Source organism: Aquila chrysaetos, chromosome 25 (genome assembly GCF_900496995.4).
Source record: "Aquila chrysaetos chrysaetos chromosome 25, bAquChr1.4, whole genome shotgun sequence".
NCBI classification, from domain to species: domain Eukaryota; kingdom Metazoa; phylum Chordata; class Aves; order Accipitriformes; family Accipitridae; genus Aquila; species Aquila chrysaetos.
This window is the reverse complement of record NC_044028.1, coordinates 3,002,827-3,024,983: the sequence shown is the minus strand read 5'-3', so window position 1 is coordinate 3,024,983 and position 22,157 is coordinate 3,002,827. Positions and strand designations below refer to the sequence as shown.

Genomic DNA, 22,157 nt, shown 5'->3' with positions numbered 1-22,157 from the left:
GGGGAAACTGGAGGGATCAAGTCGGGAAGTGACACAAGGCTAAACCAAATCACTGCCAACTGCCTAAGAAATAGTCTCCTTTGTGTTGTTCAAAGTCCTCTCCCTTCCTTCTCCTCTATTTGGATGGACATTTCGGAGTCAGGCTGCCACAGCAGGTGCTCCATCCATTTACACTTGGGGATGAAAAATGAGCCCAGGGACTCCAAACATATTGAATACACCTCTTCACCAAATTTGCATTTTGCTGGCAATCCTCAAATTCAAGGTATTAGAACGATTAAACACAGAGGCGTCTCTACAAAAGGAGTTACCTGGGGGCTGCTGTTGGGCTTCTGCAGGCACTGCCAGCTTCCCACCTGGGAAACAGCTGCTGAGACAAGAGTGAGGGCCAACCAACATTTATAGAGGTATTTTTCTTGCATGCTAGACAGCATTTTCAGCAAGAATCAATCAACACACCACATTTCTCCTCCAGAGGGCTGAAAATGCTCATCCGGCTCTCAGAATATTTAAGATGTAATTAGAATTTGCATTATTTACTACTCACTTGTGAACCAAAGGGATACAGGAGAGATAAACAGACCGCTGGGCTTTTGTTCTCCTGTTTGACATCTTTGTGGATTCATTCTTGGACTCATCACCCAGAATAAATGCAGCAGAACCTAGGGGAAGGATTCCTGAACTGCTGAGAATTAGAGAGTACTAGCAACCCTGTAAGAGAGTGCGCTCACAGACATCTGTCTTCTTTTTTTAATCAAATAGCTGTGGAGAAATGCAGGAGAACACACATGCATAGCCACCTGTCTGGACAGGAACAGCGTCTATGATTTTTACAGCCTGATTCTTGCCATGCTGTGGACTTCTTTCCTGCTGTCCTTTAAAGTGCTCTGAATGACTTTATGAGTACATTTTTTACCTACTCCAAGATCTCATTGCATATCCCCAGCAAGGCCTTGGTGTAAATGGGAACCAGACCATTTGAATTTGCCAACAGCTGGTCTATACACCACAAACTAAACTCTTTAACTATTTTTGGAACCAAGTCAAAGGCACCTGCACTGGTGCAAGGTTCACTGCTGCAATGCACAGTTTGATCCTACACACTTATTCTCAGACCAGATGAACTCAGAGGGAAAGCTAGCAACTCTCACTATTCTCCCAAGAACAAGGATATTTTTTTTCAGCGTTGCTTTGCCTACTGTTCCTCCCTTGGGGCACCCTGAATGCAGTATCACCTACTTCGCTAAGTAGAAATTACTTCCTCCTCTCTTCAGTTTCCAATCTGATTAACACAGTTGACTGCAGCTCCAGGATTTGGCCCTCCAAGCCCTTTATAGATGTCTTCCAAGGACCTAGAGCACCTTTCTCGTGCTTTCCAATCTCAGAAATCCATTCTCAGTAATTAAATTCTGTTCAAGCCACGGTTGTTCACAGACAGACATATTAAACAGAGTCTCCAAATGTACCAGTTCAAAGCTTCCAATAAATGCAACATACGATTATTTATCAACAGAGATAAGACAGCAAGAAACACGTTTCCTAATTCTGCTCTGATGAAAAAGATGTGCAAGATACATGGCACACTAAAATTGGCAGCTGCAGGGAAATAGCTGAAAGATTCAATTAAGATGATTGGCAAGGTTGTCCTGGAGGGTGCTGCTCACTGTGATCACATGGTGCAGACCCAGTGGGAAAGGAGATACTGCCCCCTTAGCATGGGGAAAAGATTTTTGCCTTCGAAGGACTGAGACTCTGGGCAGAGAACAGAGCTGTCCTCTAACCCATCAGAGATCCTGTATGATGCTAAGTTTGATTCTCCTTGCCTGCTCATTCAGTCCTTTACCTCTTACACAGCATGGGCAGGGATGGCATCAAGGATTTAACGGAAAGCTCACTCAGGTGAATGTAAAGACAGATTTTGACTTCATTGATCTTTGGCTTGGACACCATTCATGCAGTCCACAGTCAGGCACTCCCTGATCACCATACTAATATGAGCAGGACAGAGTGGACAATCAGATATTTTCTTTTGTATGTCTTCTGTTCTGTGATTCTGATCCTCCTGATTTGCTCATGCGACAATAATTTCATCAGTTGTAACAAAGATGCTCATCTGATTTATGGTAACATAATTGGGGACAGAATCAGGTCTTCTAGTCAAGCTAATCAGAATCAATTTAAAACTCCAGAGTGAAAAATCACAAGGGAGACGTAGATTAAAGACGCTGGCAATTAACTCAGACCTCCGCATTGTTCCCAGGGAGACAGGAGGTTTACATTGTTTTTTCTGGGGTCACTTCAAAGGCCTCTGCAGAACAATTTCTTTTATTTTGTCAAGAAGTTTTCATCATAAAAATCCTTGTCTTTGAGCTCTGCCAAAATTTTTGCAAGTTCTTGGCTATAATCCATTCAAGAGCATGTTATTTTTTGCTTTAGTGTCAGTTAAGAAAAAAAAAAAAAAAAGAATCATCCAGGGGAAAAAAAACCAATACCCAAACTCCAACCCAAACTACTTTAATTAGTAAAGTCAAACACTGAATTACTTTCTGTGTATTAGAAAGCACTAATGGCTAGTGCCAGATGGACTGCTGCAGACAGAAATCAACCTTGAGGTGCCACTAATCAATCGAGGAAAGTTTGGACAATTACTGTGTGAAGTGAAGCTGAAAAGATTGCAAGAACTGAATGCACAGCATACAAAACTCCAGCCTAGCCCTGAGGCCTGATCTTTCTCATGGCAAGATTTCACTTCTATGATTACTGGAACAAACTTCATTCGTAGAAACAGCCTCCCTAAGAATAGGAACCAAAATCAGCATCTCACACTTTGATCAAAACCCCTATAAAGCATAGCTCTGGCAAACAGAAATTTCCTTGGTGGTTGATTTCAGAATTGCAGGTGCTTGTTCAACAGTGCCTTGCTGAAGCAGGAGATAATACAGAGATATAGAGAAACCCAAGTGTTTCCAAACCATTTGAAGTGTTCATCTTAATTGACATCTATAATTTGCACTCAGCTTCTTTTTCTTTGGCCTAAACTGGGTCCTTTGAGAACAAGATGGGCATTATCTGCATCAGAATCAATTATGCTGAACCAAACAGCAACTCTGAGCACTGCCATGATTATTTGGTTTTATTTACTTTTTATCTCATCATTTCCCTGGCCCTGCTGCAAGGCTTTTTTATTTTTATAAACCTCATCAAGACAAGATCCAATGATATAAATTGAGAGCGCTATTAGTTACTATGATGGTCTCAGTAAGTTTTATAAGGCCTTCAGTATTCACTTCTGAAAGCCTCTTATCTATGTATTCTGCCCTCTTGGGCATATTGATTTGGCTAGCAAGCACTGACCAGTGAATAATGGAGTACTCCTTTTCCATATGCAGAGTGCTTGGCAGCTAACCAAATCACTATTTTTGAAGTCAGCTTCACAATTTTAATTATTTCCTCATGACACATGTTGTTAAGTAACCTCTGTGGTCAGAAAACCAGGTTTTATTATATTGAGTAATGTCCTTTGAACAGATGCTTTCCCTTTCACTTTGAGGGCCTGCTTACTTTCCAAAGCAACTTTAGACATTTCTTTATAAATTGAAAGTCTTGCAAAGCATGCATCTGCTCTGAAAAGTGGCCCTGCAAAACTGAAAAAAGGGAACTGTGCAACCTTGCATGTCTTGGATTTGTGATGGCTCAAATTTGTTCGACATAAATGTGATCTCTGGTCAGCATTACCAGTTCACAGTGGATCTTGAAAAGCAGAGCGCAGCCAGTGTGCAGTAGTTGGACACGTCACTGATACTGTTATTGGTGGCCCTAAACCTCATGAAAGTGAATCTGCAGGCTTAAAAATGGCATAAAAACTCATCAACTTCTGCTACAAAAGGAAGGTTAGTTGCTATCTCTCCATTTCACACTAAATAATGCAAGATCCTCATCCGATAGCAAAACCATCACTGATTTCAGATGACTGCTGCTTATAACAAATCGCATCTCAGTCCATATTCATGAGGTTTGATTTACTGTGGTAATTATCCTCTGTCTTCATTGTTTGTGTAAAGTATCTTATGCACAGGGAATGTATTTAACTGTTTAGCTTCAGCAATAATGAGTCCATTATCATAGAGAGCACCATAAATCAGTGTTTTATAGCAGAGCAAAGCTGAAAGATGAAGAGGCTGCAATGAGGAGAAGGGAACCGAAGCCAGACTGAGATCCTTGCTTACAGATGAGTGTACCATATAGCAATTATATGAATGACAGCACTTCTCCAGACACCACTGTCTGGAACACAGCAGCAGTTTGGGGTACTGGCCCAAATGAAAAAAGCAAGGATTTTTGTTATTCATGTCATTACACCTTGTTTCAAATTACATTAGACATTGTTAGGGACAAAGGGTGCACAACTTCAAGCACAACTAGCCCTCTGTTCAGGACTTATGACCCAAAACACATTTCAGGTGTCCAAGTGTCTAAGCTTTACCCATTCACACTAATCAGAGCATGGGGGGTGTCTTGTTCTCCTGGATGGGTCTGTCAACTCAATGCAGTCCAGAGACAGTTGTGTGGGGACATGAGGGTAAAGGAGCCAAACCTTTGGCTTAGCATGCAAGTCTCCCCTAGGCTATGTACAACTCACAGTGCAAGGTGCAATAGCAGCAATGGATCACGGAGCCCGTTTGGGGCAATCAAATCAAATTAAGATTTTCTTGTAAGAATTGTTGATGTACCTCAAGACCACTAGCTTTTTCATCACCTAACTGGACTCCAGATTGAGTCACGGCTTGCCGCAGGCACCCCTCTTTCTACTCTGGAGACAAGAATCTATGATTGAGGTAAGATGAAACCCTTCCAAAACTACAGAGGTTTCTGTGCCATGCTGGGTCCCTCCAATACCTCCCATAGGTTAGTGGGCCCAGAGCCAGCATCAGGATGGCCTCTCTGACTTGTGCTATATGGGATAATTCCTTCTAACCTTCAAAATGAAGGAGATTTTTCAAAAGCAACTAATCCTCTTCAAACCACACTCTGAGATGCTTTAAAGGGGCTGGATATTTTTAGATTGGGTATTCAGCATGAAAGCTCTTCAAATGCAGAAAATGATGTTTATTTGGCTGACCAAATTAAAAAAAGCAACACCAACAAAACTCAAACCCCATCATTTAGAGGGAAATATTTCTGGTGATCTAAACCAGATTCAAGTCTAGTGACAAAGCATCATCTTGAAGCAGTGGAAATGAAAAGCTTACAACTCTTTTCTTGCCAAATTCAGTACAGATAAACATTGTTGAAATATCTCCAGTTTAAAGAATGAACCATTTGACAAAAAAAGTCCTTTTGGCCAAAAAATTATCTACTCAATCAACCCTGAAAAGATGGGCACCCAGTGCGACAGCTGCTTCTGAAAAACATGGCCCACAAAACTACACGTTGCATGCATAAATACAATTGCTGTTGGAAGCCGCAGGCTCTTTCACTTCCTTCTGCTTCAGTGTGCCTTTTGGCTGTTCCCCAAAATATTTAAGACTACTGGAAGTGGAAGAACAGAGGTTGCAGCAGACAGGCGAGCAAGCACGTTGGTAACATCTTGCGTACAATACTCGAGACACTGGGGTAGCTATTCCTGAGCTGTTATTTTGTAAGGAACTTGGCTGAGGTACCTTGAGGTCCCAGCAACAAAGCAAGAGAAACAGCCCCCCCACCAAAGTCCCTGTTAATATCCACCTGACTAGACAGCCCAGCTAAGAGGAAGATGTGCAAGTAGGAACAAACAGGAATGACCCTGCCAGTTCTGTCCTGCCAGTATGTTCCAGAGTGGAGGTTTGTGCATACTCTAAGGGAAAGCAATGTTAGACCTTCAGGTCTTGTCTCCTCAAACAAGATCTTTTCTTGACAGAGTGACAGTATAGACGAGGAGGGACTCCAAGCTCATTCTTGCGTTTGGCCATAGCAGAAGCGCATTGAAATGCATATAATTTTTTCTTTAATTCAAACAGAAGATATGGTTCCCATTACAGATTTAGCTGAAAGATTTCCAGGCAAGGGAGAAATCCTCAGGGAATGATTTCAATCATGATGAACAGAGGCTGAAACAATGTGAAGTGGGCAATGGCTGTGAAACAGATCAGGGCACCAAACAATAGTGAAATGAGACAAATGAACCTTCCTCTTTCCAAACCTGGAATCTTCCCCAAGCTCTGTACTTTCTCAGCCAGCCCATGTACAGGCACAGCTAGCAGGGGTCCAGATCCCGGCAGAAGCAGAGTCAGCAACACGGAGACAAAACAAGTCCCTCATCAGCACACAGAGCAGGGTCAAAATGAATAAATCCTTGACTGGATTGAGATAGCTTACACAAGCTCCCAAGGGGTTTTTTGACAGGCTAGAGCACAAGAGAGGTAACTTCATGTCGAAAAAAAAGGGCTATTTCGGCAGGTGGCCTGCAGCATACGGCTGTCACTGCCAGCTGTCACACCTGCTCAGGCAGCCTGCCATTGCATTAGGAGTAAAGTATCTGCAGAAGGACAAATGAAGGAAGAAGTGGGTGGCATCAATTCCCCCACTTTCCCACCCCAAACTAGTTTTCTCTCCTGAGCTGGTCACCCACATCTTTGTGGCTGTAACATACTGCTAGCTTTGGTGAGACCAGGTGCAAAGAGAAGTTCTCCATCTAAGCACGCTATCAACCTTGAACTCTTGCTGCTGCTGACAGTTCCTTTAGCACTGCTCTATTTCCAGACATCTTTCTTGAGAAGGTGATTCAGCTTTTCCTTTCTTGGGCATTCTTATCATGTCATGCGCCTGCTGGGCTGTCTTCAGCTCTCGTGAACACAACTAGGCTTTTTTTTTTTCCTGACAGCAGCAAGGGGGCTGCTGAATGCAAAACAGTCTCCTCTGAGAATTCCCTCGCTAGGGCCTTCTGATCATGGGCCAGAGATGTGTTACTTGTATGACTTGATTAACTTGTAAACTGAGTTGTCTTCTTAAGCAAGACCTCATAGAAGCAATATGCACTCAGAACAACATAAGCCAGAAACAGAATCATGAATCTGAGAGCTGCATCCAAGGTCTAATTTCAAGAGGGTCCTCCATTAAGGAAGCCCCTTAGAAAACACAACTACTTCTGAAATACATGTGAAGAGGCGGCCACAGAAAAGGTAACTCAGCCAGCACCAGCAGTATCACAGCTCCTCTGAATTGCCAGACAAATCTTTTCTCTTGTATTGGATGGACATTTCCTGAAATGTCCATGTAATTTTTTTCCCATACATTTGCTCTCATAGTTCAGTCCTTCCAACTATACCCTGGAAGGAGGCACAGAGGAACGGCTTGTTCCCTTGATCTTGTCTTGGTTCTGCCTAGCTGGTGGTTATTGCTCCTTCAACTTTGCCTCACTAGTTTTGCCAAAAGCATTGCCTCCTGATGTAAAGTGCTATTATAGGTCTTACTTTTCTGCAAGTCAAATGTGAAATCATCCAAGCAATGGTTCTGTGGTTTGCAAAGTAGCCTAAATCATCTCTTCTTCCCAAACTGTGTATCTTACCAGCCATCCAACCCCCTTTTGTTTTAACAGGGTTTCTGCATTCAGGCCTGGCCACACCAAGACTGATGGTTAGGAAGGTGGCAGTGTTTTGGTTGCTCCACTGAGACTGTCAGTAATTCAAATTAAATTGGACTTTGGTTAGGTGGGTAATTCATCATTTGCAGTGTGACAACAATACCTGTAATTACTGCTCTTATTGTTGCACCTGAAATTCATGTGCAATAAAGGGATCTTAATATCATGCCAAACCTCACAGTTAATTTAGGTTCCATCTCCTTTCATTTATTCTGTAATAAGCTAATTAGTTCACATAATTTGCCATTGAACGTGCCTTTGTAGCAATTATATACATGAATTAGCCTATTACACAACAAATGAGGGGAATCAAAACATTAATCATTTGCAGGATTACATAAGGAATTATTATCCTTTCAAACACCCATAGATGCAGCCACCATCTTTATTACTTTAAGATTTTTTTATTTGCACTAGGTTGGTTCTCCTGTCTGATGCTTCTGACTTACTCTTCCACTTGGAAGGTCAACAATGCATTTCACTGTTTGGTACGCTCTGCTGCCACGTGCCAGGTTACTTGCAAGTTCAGGATCACTACCATGAAGTTAAATGTCTTTCAGCTTGGCTGCTTAAAGCCAAATTCTGGCAGCTGAAAGGGCTTGGCCATACTGCTAGCCTCGTGCCTTGGCGCACCATTTGCAAGGACATTTTGGAGTAGAGATCTTCAGATTTCCCTGTCAAAGTCTGCTTTTGGTTTTGTTTGTTCGCAGTCTGCACAGGATCAAACCGTGCCCTTGGAAACTCTTGGGCACGACTTGCAGTCACCACACTTGGAAGCTTCCTTCCAAATCTCACCTGTGGGGCTCATTTCACCAACCTTCCTTCTGACAGCTCTTAAATCTGCTAGATTTCCAACTCATTTGGGATAAATCACAAGGGATGCTGTATCCAGCCGAGTCCTAAGATTGCCATTATGCAAACTGGAGGCTTGCCAGACCTTGAGGTTCAGTCCACCATTACAACTCTTGCAAAGTACCACGTATTCATTATTCCTCAGAAGGGATCAGGACAATTGGATCTGTCTCATCCAGAACACAGCAGAGTGCTTTCTGCCTAGTAATTCAATACCAATTCACAGGGAAGCTCCTGAGCTACTAAACCCATCCATTCTACTTTCTGCACTACTTACTTTGAGGCCTCATCTAACTGCTGACCTGGTGCTACCCAGTTTCAACTATTAAATGTAATGAGAGCACAACTCAATAGCTTTATTTGTTAAATGTTCTCTGCTTACAGCAACTGTTTTGATTTAGCATCCCACCTCTTGCATTAATGATTTACTCTTTCCATATCAAAGTTAAGCAAGCACCTTACTCCCAACAGCTGTTTCTTTACCTAGAGTTATATTGTTTTCAGCTTCTAAAAGCAAGTCCTTACTTCTAAAAGGAAAAAGACGTAAGAAGAGTTTTTGGCTGGAAATACTCTTTAGCATTTGGATGGCCTAAGCAGCACTAAAACCAATCATAAACCTCCTGGCAGCTGCCAAAATGATCTATGGATACAATATCCAACTTTGTCAGACACTCTGCTCTGCCCAAAGGAATCAGTTGCAACCTCTGCTGTGGCTGGTGTGTTCTTCCTGGCTTAAAACTGCACATTTTCAGGCTGAGGAAATGAAATACCAACATGAAATGAAAACTTGCAGTCTGCAGAAAGGCTCTGGAAGTAAAAAGGAAGCAGGACCCCTCAAGAAGCACCTGCTCATTTTCAATGCACTAGCACAGGCACTCTGCAACGCATTGCCCTCTGCCCTTTCTTTGGCAAGAACATTGCTGCCCCATGGTGGGAGCCAGATGGGACCTCCTGGGCACATCCATCAAGCTCCGTCAAAGAACTATGCAAGAGCAGAAAAAGGAGAATGCAAGTACAGCCAGAGACCTATCTACTATTCTCACTTTGATTTCCCTCTTTCCTTTATGCAACACTTGCTACCAGTCAGAAATATTCAAAATTACTATGGCAGCTCCTCTCTTGACATACTAATTCCAGGAAAGAACCAAAGCATTTTAAAAAATATAGCCTAGTAGAGACTTGGGATCTGTCTGAACCCTTCTGGATTTGGTTTTAAGCCTCTGACAACAGCAGCAAGGTGTGCTACTGTGACAGCATGAGAGCAGACAAGATGCTCAGAGCAAGAAATCGCCCCTTTACAACTCCCAGATGAAAATTGAAAGTTATTAAGTTCCTATTATAATGTGAAACTAGCAGGAAATTCATAAATGAAATTTAGTGCTCTGAATGAGTAATTATTCATCATTAACAAAACTAAAAAGAGCATTTTTTTTCTCTTTTAGGAATAGATGTCACCTACACTTGAGCAGGACCAAATAAAACAGGGCATCTAGCCAAAAGCATAAAGAAATTTGTATTAAAACCAGAAAGTGCAAATTAAAAATGGAAAACAGTACATGGATCTTTTAAAATAGGCTAGCCCTAAGAGACCATAGCCTCTGGACTGTGTAGATGAGCTATCCAATGTTCCAGAGCTACAAATGCTTTGAAAATGCTTCAGTTGCTGGAGTGTTTTTGTCACCTGTAAAGGCTCCCCCAGTTTGAGCTATAAGTACTTTGGTCTCTAGTGAAGAGCTGTACAGGTGTGGATCAAGAAAGACTCAAATTCCACGAGTAGTATCTCTTCACAGGTATTCTAGCCAGAACAGATTTCTTCCGCCCTCCAGCATACCATGCTAACCAGTATAACCCTGTAATTCTAGAATCAAGCCCAAACCATGCCATCAAGCTAGTTCCTACATTTTAGAATGATATTAAGTCTTGCTTAAAGACTTTGACAACACTCTCCATTTCCTGATACTACAGCAATAAATAAAGACCCTAACTCTCAAAAATCCCTGGGATTTATCCAGGTCTGATTTGCAGTGCTAGAACTTTCCATACTGTTGTCTGTCTCAAGTATTTCCCCCTCTTCTAAAACGCACTGAAAAAATGGCTATTCTCTTCAAATGCTCTCTTGCAACATTTGTGCAGGTTATTGTCTGATTCATTTACTCGATGTGTCTTCATTTGCAGTTTCACACAAGTACAAGCAAATACCGTTCTCCTCTGATGCATCTATTAAAATCTTTCCAAGCAAGACATGACAGAACAGAAAAATCTTTAGGAGAATCCTACCTGAAAAATAGCTATCCAGGCATATCCAATATTATCAAAATTGATAGCTCCGTTGTGTGGGTTTACGTCCCCTGCCATGCATACGTTGTAATACTGGTTCCAGTTTATGCAGGCATTCCTGCTGCTGAAATCAGGGTTGTATAAACTTGGGGTGTAGGAGTCCATGCTCAAGGTGCACTCCACCTTGTACTCCTTCCTGTTTGGGATGTTGGAGCATTTCTGCATGCCGTTTTCACGATGCGATGAGCAGATGAATGGGTTCTCCTCCGCTTCGTCTGTCCGGTAGTACGGATGCAGGAAGGTAAGGTTGTATGTCCTGGAGGGGAAAGAAAGAGAAGGATGAGAACAAACAATGCATCCCTTGTTTCAGGAGCGGGAAAAGGCACTGGTTTCTGTCCCTGGTTTGGGTGTGTTATTTCTCCTTTGCCCTTCAGCCCCATCAGACTGGGGACGGCAAGCCACAGTTGAGATACCAGCCCTTACCTTTGTCTACAAAGCTTTTTGCATCCTGTAAGGCACCAGTGATCTTTCAGTTAAAGATCAGCCTGAGTTTTCCCAAGTGAACAGGGCAGTTGAAAGTTGAAATGAGAGGGTATAGAGAGAAAAATCCCAGCAGGCCAGGTGCTTCCCAAAAATCTAGGGAACTTTTTGTTTCTATCTAAGGATTTTAAGATAGCTCTTCTGATGCTCAGAACATGCTTCAGAAAAGCGGATGGCAAAGCAGCTTTCCAATAAATCTGCCCCTCAGCACATCTCTGTGATGAGCGAGCTGAACTTTAACAAGGAGGTACCCAGCCACAGGCCATCTCAAATTCCTTCTGTACTTACATAAGAAAAGAATGAGCCCACATTAATAGGAACTGTATGCTTACTGCATATCTGATTTAATTGGCCTGGATAAAGTTTATGGCTCTGTTACAGCTAAGATAAGCAAATGCTCTAATTGCAGCATGGCAGGGATGTGCCTTTTTTCCCAAGGCGTGCTCTGGGGCAGATCAGCGAGCAAGCAGAGCCTGGGACTTTTCATGCTGTTTGATTAGCATTAGTGAGACCCACCAGCACTCACACTGCTGAAGCACTGCTCAAAATGAGAAAGTGCAAAGTCCTAGAGCCGACTTTATCTGCTGCGTTCAGAGCTGCAGGGATCTAAGATGCTATATAACCAGTCAGGAGATAAGGGAAAAGGCAACACACAAATTATACGACCAAGCGAGATGTGGGGAGAAGATAAGCAGGTATTCTTCAAGACAGGACAGCTGTATTTCTATCTGTTTCTGAATGTACCAAACTATTGAATAAATTTGGCTCTAATGAGTGCCAAACAAGTGTTATTCCATACAGTGGCTTGAAATTGCTCCCCAAAACCGTTGGGTCAAGCAGGAGTCATTCAGCAACTGCACTTTAAGGAGAGAGCAATTGCTGCAGGGCAGAGCTGAGGGGAAATTAACCCTGAACAACTTTCCAGGGGAATTTGGTTCCCCTCCATCAATGAATTACTTGAGATGGCTGTTGAGGGTTCACCCAGCTTTAGGAATAGACAAGAGTAACATGTCAGAGGAATTGGGCATTGTTCGCTGGCAATTAAACATATTCACCAGCTATTCCCCTCCCATTGCGCAGTGTTCCCACACCTCTAGACAAAACTGTAATATCTTCTTCCTAGTTTCTATGCCTTAGATTCAACAGACAAGAAAAACTTGAAAAATGTTTTTCCTCCAGGACTGCCTAAAAGCCTTCTCCTTCCCCTCCCACGAATTGGTTTCACTTGGAGGAAATTTCCATATAAAACAAGCTGAAGAAAAGGCTGAGTGCTCACTAGCACGGTGTTTGCTAGAAGATCAGATACTACAACCAGCAGAGTTTGTCACGCAGAGGGGGGTATTGCAAGGCTTGCAAAGGATTAAAACGCACCGAGTCGCAGGGATGTGTCTGGGAGTGCTACAGACTTTGGCAAAGACAGCTAGGGAACTTGAGAGAAGAAACAGAGGGAGGAGGAGAAGAGACACCTGAGAAGTGACTTCTAACTCACAAGTGGCAGGCAAAGCCCATCAGCTCTGTTTTGGCCTTAGCGGGTATGCTGAGAGGAGCTCAGTTCAGATGCAAAAGGCTCCTGCATCCTCAAAAGCGGTGAGGACCACACCGCACCTGGGACATCTCTGCTTACAACCACAGGGCCTGCCTGAGCCTGCTCACCCAGGGAGGTACTGGGAGGGCTCTGCACCTCCATAACACATGATGTAGCCCAGGGCAGAGCCATCCCAGCCTCACCAGCCTCAGGAAGGACATTTTCCTCTGAAACCTCCAGGTTTGAGAGGCCACGGGGGCATGTCCTGCTAGCCTCCTCCCAAGAAACTCAGTAGCAGGTGCTCAGTAGCTCTGAAGCCTTTCAAATAGGACATTGGGATCAGGGCTTTCTGCACCCTGTGGTAGTGGCAGGGGTCTAACATCCCCAGAGCCCAGACCAAGCCTGGACTACACTGTGCACTGCCTGATACAGCAAAGTGGCATGGCCACAGGACTGTAGGGTATGACCAGCTTCCCCGGGGCTGACTTCACCACTCTTGAAACCAGGACTTTATGGGTTACAGGCAAAGAGCTACTCTATGAGTCCCTAAGGTGATGGCAGGAGAGGTCTCATTTGGTACCTTCTCATCAAAGCACCTGGACCTTCAGCTAAGGCTCAACAGATCTCTGCAGTTCTCAAATCCCCCATGTGACAAGTCATGCAAACTGAAATTTTTGCTGTTTGGGCGGCTCAGTGCCCAAACCTGGTGCTTGCAGCAGAAACAGCCACAGAGGCAAGTCTCAGACTCAGTAATCTGCAACCCTGAAACTACACATTGAACACCCAGCCCTGCAACAACCCTGTGTGATCTTGGGAACATCCCTTGCTCTTTCTTGTTTCCCTTAAAACAATGCTCACCAAGGCTCTTTGATCTGGACCTGCCACTCCAGGGACATACTCTTCCAAACTGCAACTGATCTTCCAGGAAAACCTGCTCCAGAGCCAGGTAGAGCTGTGAAACTCAGCAAAAACTTACTTCCTTCACCACGCTGGAAGCAACACCCCACCACAACACCAGCAGCAGGATTTTCCTGATCACAAACACCTTTTGGCAGCAGACAGGACGGGAAGGCTTAGCACACCACAGCTCACGGGCCAGTATAATTAGGATTCTACCCAGAGCAAAGCTGGACTTGCAGAGGGAGATGGACCATCTGGAGGGATGATTGTGTAATTAGCAACTATGGATGCACAAGCTCCTTTCCTGGGAGCAGTTTCGTGTTTAGATGCAGACACACACATGCCTGTGCCAAGAACACTGACCATGGAAGAAGTGCTCAGACAGAAGGGCTGATGCATCAGCGTGATGCTCCACTCTGACCTCACACCAGAGCTCCCCCGAGAGCTGCCTCTCCCACCACAGCACAATATACACAACATTCAGCACCACACGTGACTTCGCAGCTATCTGCCCTCCCAGCTGTGGGACTCTGATAAATGTTTGTCGTTGCAGATTAATCACCTTTATTTCAGCCCCCAGAGCTGATCTGTGATCTCTTGATATGCCCACTCCAACTGGGCAGGCTGGACAGGGAGGGACACAGCTAGTAGTGTGCCAGCCAGTTCTGCTGCTGCCCATGCACCCACTTTTGTTGGAGTGAGGGAAAGCAACCAGCCTGGGGACCTATTCCCCTCCCGTGCAACGCTTCGCTATTCACTACACATTGCAACTAGAAAGGCCCTTGATGAGCCACATACACAGATTTGAGAGGCTGCATGTTTCCCATGAGTCACCATTTAGGAAGCCTTGGGCTGAAGAAGAAATACTGCCTGCAGACGCAGCGCCCTGGGCTGTGATCTAATAAGCTGCATAGAGAAGATCTGAGCCCAAACCTCTGGAGAACCAAAAGAACGACACACTTTGGTGGCTGTGGAAGGAAAATAATACCAGGAAAACAAAGCACAGCTTGACTGCAAAGGGTGGATGAAGCTTGATTTGGTTCTGCTGCTGCCTGATTTTATCCTCACTTTTCTCTGCCTTGCTCATTTTTGCCATTGCCCCAAAATGATTTACAAGCTAGAAGTCCTCCCTATGACAGGCCAAAACCAGTCGCATGGGGGCCACTTTCTGCCCAGCCCTTTTCCAACCCTTCTCTCTTCCATGTCTGCCCTGGGCACAGAGACACCATGAGCATCCGTCGGGCTGGGAGGGACCCGCACCTGCATGATGCTCTGCAACCACTGAGTACAGAGGGGAAGGGACACACCAACTGACAGCAAGCACTGCAAATTTAAGACCTTTTTCTAGTTCCTCTGCTTGATGACCCTGCTGGCAAAACCAAAAAGGGGAAAGAAGGAAGGAGAGCAAGAATGAGAAACAACAGTGTTGCACAATGAAGGAATCCCCAGTATCCACAAAATAAATGAATTACCTCTGCCAAGACCGTCTACCTCCACATACAGGAAAGGTCAATCTGACTTCCTTGTTACTTGCTAACAGGCATAGTCCAAATAACTTATTAATGGTAATGAATCCACTAATCATGAGCCCCTTGTGCTCTGGGGAAAAGACATGAGAAACTAAGCCCCAGAATGGATCTCGTTATCACATTAGAAAGGATTAACACCCCTTTCTCGGCTGGCTGCCCACTGCACATCTTTCTCTGGGATTGCAGCAGCTTTGCAATGTATTCCCCTTTCTCTGTCTCTGGGCATGTTCATGTGCAGGAAGGACAGCAGCGGGGCAGGCAAGTCCATTCTCCCCCATCTCAAAGGAGGCTGAACAATTATTCTCTGCTCCATCTTCCTCCAGGCTCAGACCTCCCAGCCCAACCATCCCGTGCAGGACATCATCCACAACCGCTGGAGTATGGTAGGCGCGCTGAGCACAATCCTGCTTCAGCTGTCTGAAGAGCAGAGGAGGAAAGGGAAAAGGTGGAGGAAACTCAGCACCAAGCAGGATCTGTTCCCTCCAAGAGGAGGCTGCTCTCTGGAGGAAATCCTGCTGACAACCCAACGTTGCCACACAGAGTGATGCCAGGAGGAGCAATTAAGCAGAACTCAGTAGCACCTTTCAGACAAACTCAGAGCTGTCTGCCTTGGCCGTATGTGCCTTCTTGCAGCTCTACAAAAGCCAAGGAGCCAAAGGCGGTACAATGCCAAGCAGGTATGGAGTTAATTAAGACTGAAGTGCTCACATTATAACTGTCCTGCAGCATTAGATAAATACAAAGCACTTCACAGCTCTCTCCCCTCTCCTGCTTCCAACCCACTGAGTTCCTTGAAAGGCTCCACGAGGGGGAAAACGTTCCTCTGCATAACACCACACAAACAAGGAGCAGCCCCAGCAGCAACAACCCAGACAAGCTGGGGGTGACCCAATTCCTTTATTTACAGTGATAGCAGCTCATGATGGCAGGAGGGAGCCAGAGGGGCTGCGTGGGGGAGACACACATCCTGGAGATCTTACAGATAAACTGCTGGCTTCGCTTGCCCTTCCCACGCATGCATGCCGAGCCTTCCTCTCTCAGATCAAACCAACCAAAAAGGCCTTTCTGAAATTTCCCCTCCAGCTCCCACTGTCAGGCATCTCCTGCACTCGCTCACATAGCAGCAGAGACCATCTTGGCACTGCTGTTCCCCACTGCTGTGCAATGCCAGGGGAAATGCAACGTGGTCAGTGAGCTCCTCGGGGGGTTGAAGAGGTGCCTGAGCCACCGGAGACCTCTGAAACTCCACTCTGGTCTCCAGGGCTGACTGGGAAGTGACAGCTTCTCACGTGTCCTGAACAGCAGTGACCCAGTCCAGTTTATTGCTTGCCAACCTGCTACTGCAACAGCCCAGTAACTGCCTGTAATTCCTTCAAAGTCGCTACTCAAAGAGAGTCCTTAATAAAACAGCCTCCTTCCAGCATGATATTGCATTGCAACAGTGCAATTTTCAAAGAAAGAGAGAAAGCAGATATTTCCAGTGCACCTCAAAGAAATCCCCAAATTTCTATCAGAATGTACTATATTTAAAAATAGCTTCTTTACTTGAAGTAGCCAACTTTCAAGGGGGATTTAAAAGAAAAGGTTTCTGCAGGAGGAAGAATGATGGCAAAATCAAAGTCACTTCTTCCATCTGATGCCTGCTGTAAAGCTGAACGGCCCAGAAAGCTGCTGGTAGTGAGTGTGCAAAGAAGCATGCAGCAGATAAGAAACTGTATTTGAAGCACCAGTCTCTGAGCTCACTTACACTTCCTTTACTCCAGAAAAGTTCTGGGGGTATGACCATTCCTTGCCGGGCACCCTGGATTGTGTTCAAATGCTCACCCTCACTTTAAAGCAGTTCTGTTTTCATCTGGGAGGGTTTGACAGCACCACCAAGGTGAGCCCCACCAATAACTCAGGTCTTCCCCTTTACGGGGCTCTAAGGAAAATCTGAGCCAGGACCATCACCTGCTCAGCTCCAACCTGGGTGGACAGCGCGCCTGTCCATCCTCCAGCCCCTCACAGCCTGCTGAAGGGCTGGCAAACATTATTTTAGGCTGAGGACAACACCACTGGGATTTAGTGGGACTTGGCAGACAAAACTAAGCGACCAGAATCTCATTCCCCCTTTCCCGCAGAGCTCTATTCTGTTTACTTCTAAGCAAAACCACAGCTTAACTTTAATCCTGCATCCCCTGGGTGAAGGTTTTGTTGTTGTTTTTGTTCTCTTTGGCAGCTCTGCCTGGAATGGGACGGATGGTCAGGGTTCTCCAGCACCGACACTGGGCACACAGGGATGGACCTGCTCCAATCCAACCCTGGGCTTGACTTTGCCTATATCTCCACACTGTCTTGCAGGCAGATGGCATCCTGCTGCTGGTCAGCAGGACCTGCTAGTTTGGGCCCAATGCTGTATATTTTGGTCCATCTGTGCAATAGCAGGAAGATGTAACCCTAAAGTGCTTTCCCTGTTACTGCCACTCCATGCCTTTTCCCCCTAAACAACTTGCTGTTGGGGTATTAAAGACCACTGCAGGGGTGAACCATATCCCAATGCCTGGAACTACAGATGCAAGAGAATGAATCAGGAAATAACAGAAAAGATGGGAACAGTTCCATCTGGATTCCCCAAAACTTCCACACGAAGCTCCAATCAACCTGGGATAGCTTCTAGCTGGAAATGGAGGGACTGGTTCATTGCAGCAAGGTTTCTCAGGTCTAAAGCTAACCCAGCAAGATAGTAGCTTCAGTCTGGGTGATGGTACCAGAGCAACCCACGTTTGTTATACTGATACTGGCACCAGCAGAGCTGGAGTAGTCCTGTCCTGCAACAGAGCTGCCCCATGGGCATGCCAGAAGCCTCATTTCTCCAAATTTCTCTGGAATGCTGTAACTTTGTTCACAGTATCCCTGAGGACATGGCATCAAGCAAGAGGACTTGGGCACAGGCAAAGGATAACCCACAGCCACTCAAATTCACCACTACCTGCTGCTGGAGGGGACCCAGGAACCAGCGCAGAGCTGCGGTGAAGCGGGAAGGAGAAGATCTCTTACAAACCTCCTGCCTTTTCAAACACAGCTCCCAAGGATTAGCACAGGGAACCTGAATTTGCTTTCAGTGCCCGGGACCAAGACCCTGATAAGAAAATCCTGCGATGCCTTTGATGCTGCTAATGGCCATTACATAACAGCCTGCTTAATATCTGTACTTAGCAAATGTTTCCCCTGTGGTTAATTTTAAAAGCTCCACTTTGCAGGAAAACACACAGCATTTTAGAAACCTGGTCAAATTGATGAGAGGGACTCACTGAAGCTAATTACAGCTCTGCACTCCTTGTGCTCAAAGCACTGCCCACACACAATGCCTGCCCCATGCAACGGGGCCACCTAAGCACAGGTTTACCACTGGTTTTCAGGCTTTTAAATGACAGCTCAGGGGTTACCCTGAGTGACAGAGAGTCCTGATGACCAGCAAATACCTGCCGTGGGTGCAGGAGAGAGCTTGTGAGGTTGAAGCATCAAGATGCAGGAGCAGAAGCATACACACATGGCAGACTCATTGATTTTCTGCCTTTCAGCATCTCTGGTGGGATGAGTAAGTGCCATCAGAGATGGTCTGCAGTACAGGGAAAGGCTCAGAGAGCTGAAAGCCACAGGACTAATCAGTGAGAGGCAGGAACAGGACTGGGGTAGAGCTGACAGATAATCTCTGCTTGTCTTCCAGACACAATGCAAGTTGCAGACAGCAGATGATTACAAACAGATATAATTACAGGCTCTATCTTCTCTTACAGAGCTAGAGTTGCCCTGATTAGCTGGTCTCAGGCATTTCCTCACCTCTGAACCACTGACATCTTCAGCAGCCTCCGACAGGAGCTTTTCGGAAGGATTTTCCCACGCAGAACTCCCTTCTCTGTGGAAGCTTGCAGGCTGCACTTGGTTTTGATCTTTTTGTTGTGCTGATAGGCTTTAAGGTGTGCCCTTACATTGCACCTCTGAAAGGGCAAGTGCAGAGCAGCCCAGGCTCAGTATCATGCTGAGGGATGGCTGGGGAGCAGCAAGAGCCAGGCTGCCCCGTGGCAGGGGATGAGCCAGGAGCCAAGAGTCATCCCAGCGCCAGCAGCACCTGCACGTACAGAGTCTGAACGCAGCAGGCAGAGCCCAGGGCTGGCAGCAGGGTCCATTCAAAGCCCCAGGCGTGGGAAGTGATGAACCAGATCTAGGATCCATCCAGAGAACTCAGGCAGGAGCCAAAGAAACCAGGAACAAAGAGAGAACTGGAAACAGGCACACCACCAGCACAGCTCAAACCAGGAGTAAGAGTCACAGGCTGAGCTTAAATAGAGCTCCTGGGCCATGGGCAGGGTGGGTGTCCCAGGTGAGACTCATCAGGGCAATTAAGGCCTATTAGCACCCTCAGCACGTGGCAGGGATCCTGGTCTATGCAACTGCCTAGCTTGGAAGAACCAAAACTAAAGTTTGCATCAAAAAGAGCTGGTGATCAAATGTGCTGCCCATCCCTGATGCCCGACCCAGACTGAGAGCAGTGTACAAACATCTTTAATGCCTTTCACATCAAGCTTCTTATCTTAATACACCTACAAAGATTTATTTGTGTGTTTCAGCAGCATCTCCATGGTGCTGTCTGTACCAGCATGCAGACCACCTAATCAACACCCTGCCAGGTGTGTGGTGTGCTAGGTGACCTCCCAGACCTGTACAGTTTTGGGAGCTGGCAATTTTAGGAGAGCTATAATGCTTTTGTTTGTTCTAAATCCTTAAATTCCCAGAGTCAGGTATCTCAGCTTCCTTGGACAGACATAATCCAAACCACTAATGTCCTTGTCCTTCAGGTGCAGAGGGAAAACATGAAAAAAGCCACTCCAAACCCTCAGCAACCTGCTGACAAGTGGGTTTTGCCATACAAAAAGTACCTGGCCAGACTTGGAGTCCTGAAGCCAACAGCCTTGTGAATCAAGATGACAGCCCAGTTAAGAGCTGCCATTGCAGCCGTGCAGCACAGCCACCTCGTGCTCTCAGCTGCTGGATCCGGCCCTGGCTGCACCCCGGCTGGATGCTGACCCTGCTGACCACCGGGGTTTCTCCAGCAGGGCAGAGAGAGAAAGGAAGAAAAGGTGGAGATTTTTTTTGCTGTACTTACATTGCAAAATTCCTGTCTAGGAAACACCTGTTTCTCAGCAGCCCTGCCCAGAGCTGCACACCGACAATCCCAAAGATGAAGAAGACAAAGAAGCACAAGAGGAGGACGTTGCCTAACATAGGCAGAGTATCTAACAGCAGGGTGACGAGTATTCGCATACCTGTGGGGAGAAGGAGAAAACAGGTTAGAGGAGCACTTTGGCAGGGAAAGTGTGAATGCCACACCATTCCCAGCTTGCTTGTGCAGCCAGTGCATTCTGGGCAGAGGAACTGGGATGTTTATACTTTCCCCTAAACTTTAAGGCTGAAAAGGAAGGTAAAGAGTGCAAAAGGCTTAGCAGCAGATGGGAACAAACAGTGTATCTCCAAAGGGTGGCCTTAAGGGTGGGATTTTCAGACGTTTTCAGTAACACAACACTCAACAACACACAAGCATGGGGAAAGCTGCAAGACAGTCCTTCCTGGAGAAACGCCCCTGCAAACCATCAGCCTCCCAAGAAATTGTCAAAATATATATTTATAAACATATTGAACATCCCTCATGAGTCACAGAAATTGTTCCCCTAAACAATACAGAGCCTTGTGTAGGATGATAGCTGTGGCTGCTCTCTGGGCTTCCTCCGTGGACGACAACTCTTCCATGGAGGACTCCTCTCCTTGCTGGCCACAGGGCTGCCAAGCAGGGGAGGCAGGGGAAATTTTGACTTTTTTGAGGGGGGAAAGCAGGATGCAAATGTTTCTTCCTCTAAGGAAAGCTCTCTGCTCTGCTCCCTTCCCCTCCTCCTGCACAGGGTGCTGAGAGACCTTCCCAGCCAGTCCCACACCTCTCTGCAAGGCTCCCTGTGAACCTCTGTGTGGAGCAGGGGCTCCCCCGGCACCTTTGCTGCCAGGGAAATGCTGATTTCTATGCAAGATCTTCCATCCTAAAAAGAAGATCGAGGAATGAGTCAACCTTGCAGAGCTTCAGCTAACTCTTGCATCTCGGTGCAGCATGCTCCCAAGCATCGCTGCCCAGGGGAGAGTGGGCCAGGAGACAGGGACTGGGCTGGCACCTGGGGGCTGCCCTGTCTCACATATCAGGGCACCTTCAAACTCAAGGATAAAACAGGAATAAAAATGGAATAATGACTTGCAGCCTAGCAGTTCAATAGAGGTTAAATGAACCACTGAGACACCGACCAGCCACCATTTCAACAGCTGATAATTGATGAGAGGAGAACTAATGAAAAGACGAAGAGGCAAAGGCAAATGCTAAATTATAGAAAAGAATAAAACCAGAAACCGATCCTTGTGAGCCTGGTGCTCAGCAGAGAGCAGGGCTCAAGTTTATAGCATGGTGGAAATCAATGCGGCTGCTGGGTAAGGCGACACTGCCGCCTTTGGAGGCATTTTATCCCACTAAAATTCTGCTCTGCAAACACCTTTTCCTGCCTGCCTGCCTGCGTGGAGCCTTTCCTCCCTCCATTTCCCCTAGCAGGATGCTGCTCTCCATCAGTCATCCCATTTGAACGGAGAGCGGCATTTACACTGACGCAGTCTCTCTTCCCCCACCGATCTCCACATTGGCTTTTTCCCTCAGCCAGCTCCCGAGTCACGCCTGATGCCTCTCCTGCTAATTCAATGACAATGCTGGGCTGCAGCCTGGCATCTGTAGACCCCACAGATGGGTGCTGGGAGGAGCAGGGTCTCCAGGAGAGAAGTACCTGTCCAACCCGGCACCTCCCAGGACATGGCAGGCAATGCTGGCAGGAGCCAGAGCCCCGTCAAGCCACTT

General features: G+C 46.0%; 1 protein-coding gene across 1 annotated transcript in view; it reads right to left on the bottom strand.

Moving 5' to 3' along the window:
* Positions 1 to 22,157, bottom strand: part of CACNA1H (calcium voltage-gated channel subunit alpha1 H) — a 255,993-nt gene that overhangs the window by 93,555 nt on the left and 140,281 nt on the right. Inside the window, 2 exon segments of the mRNA XM_030002143.2 lie at positions 10,748 to 11,063; positions 20,385 to 20,544. Coding sequence (XP_029858003.1) covers positions 10,748 to 11,063; positions 20,385 to 20,544 — 476 coding nt within the window.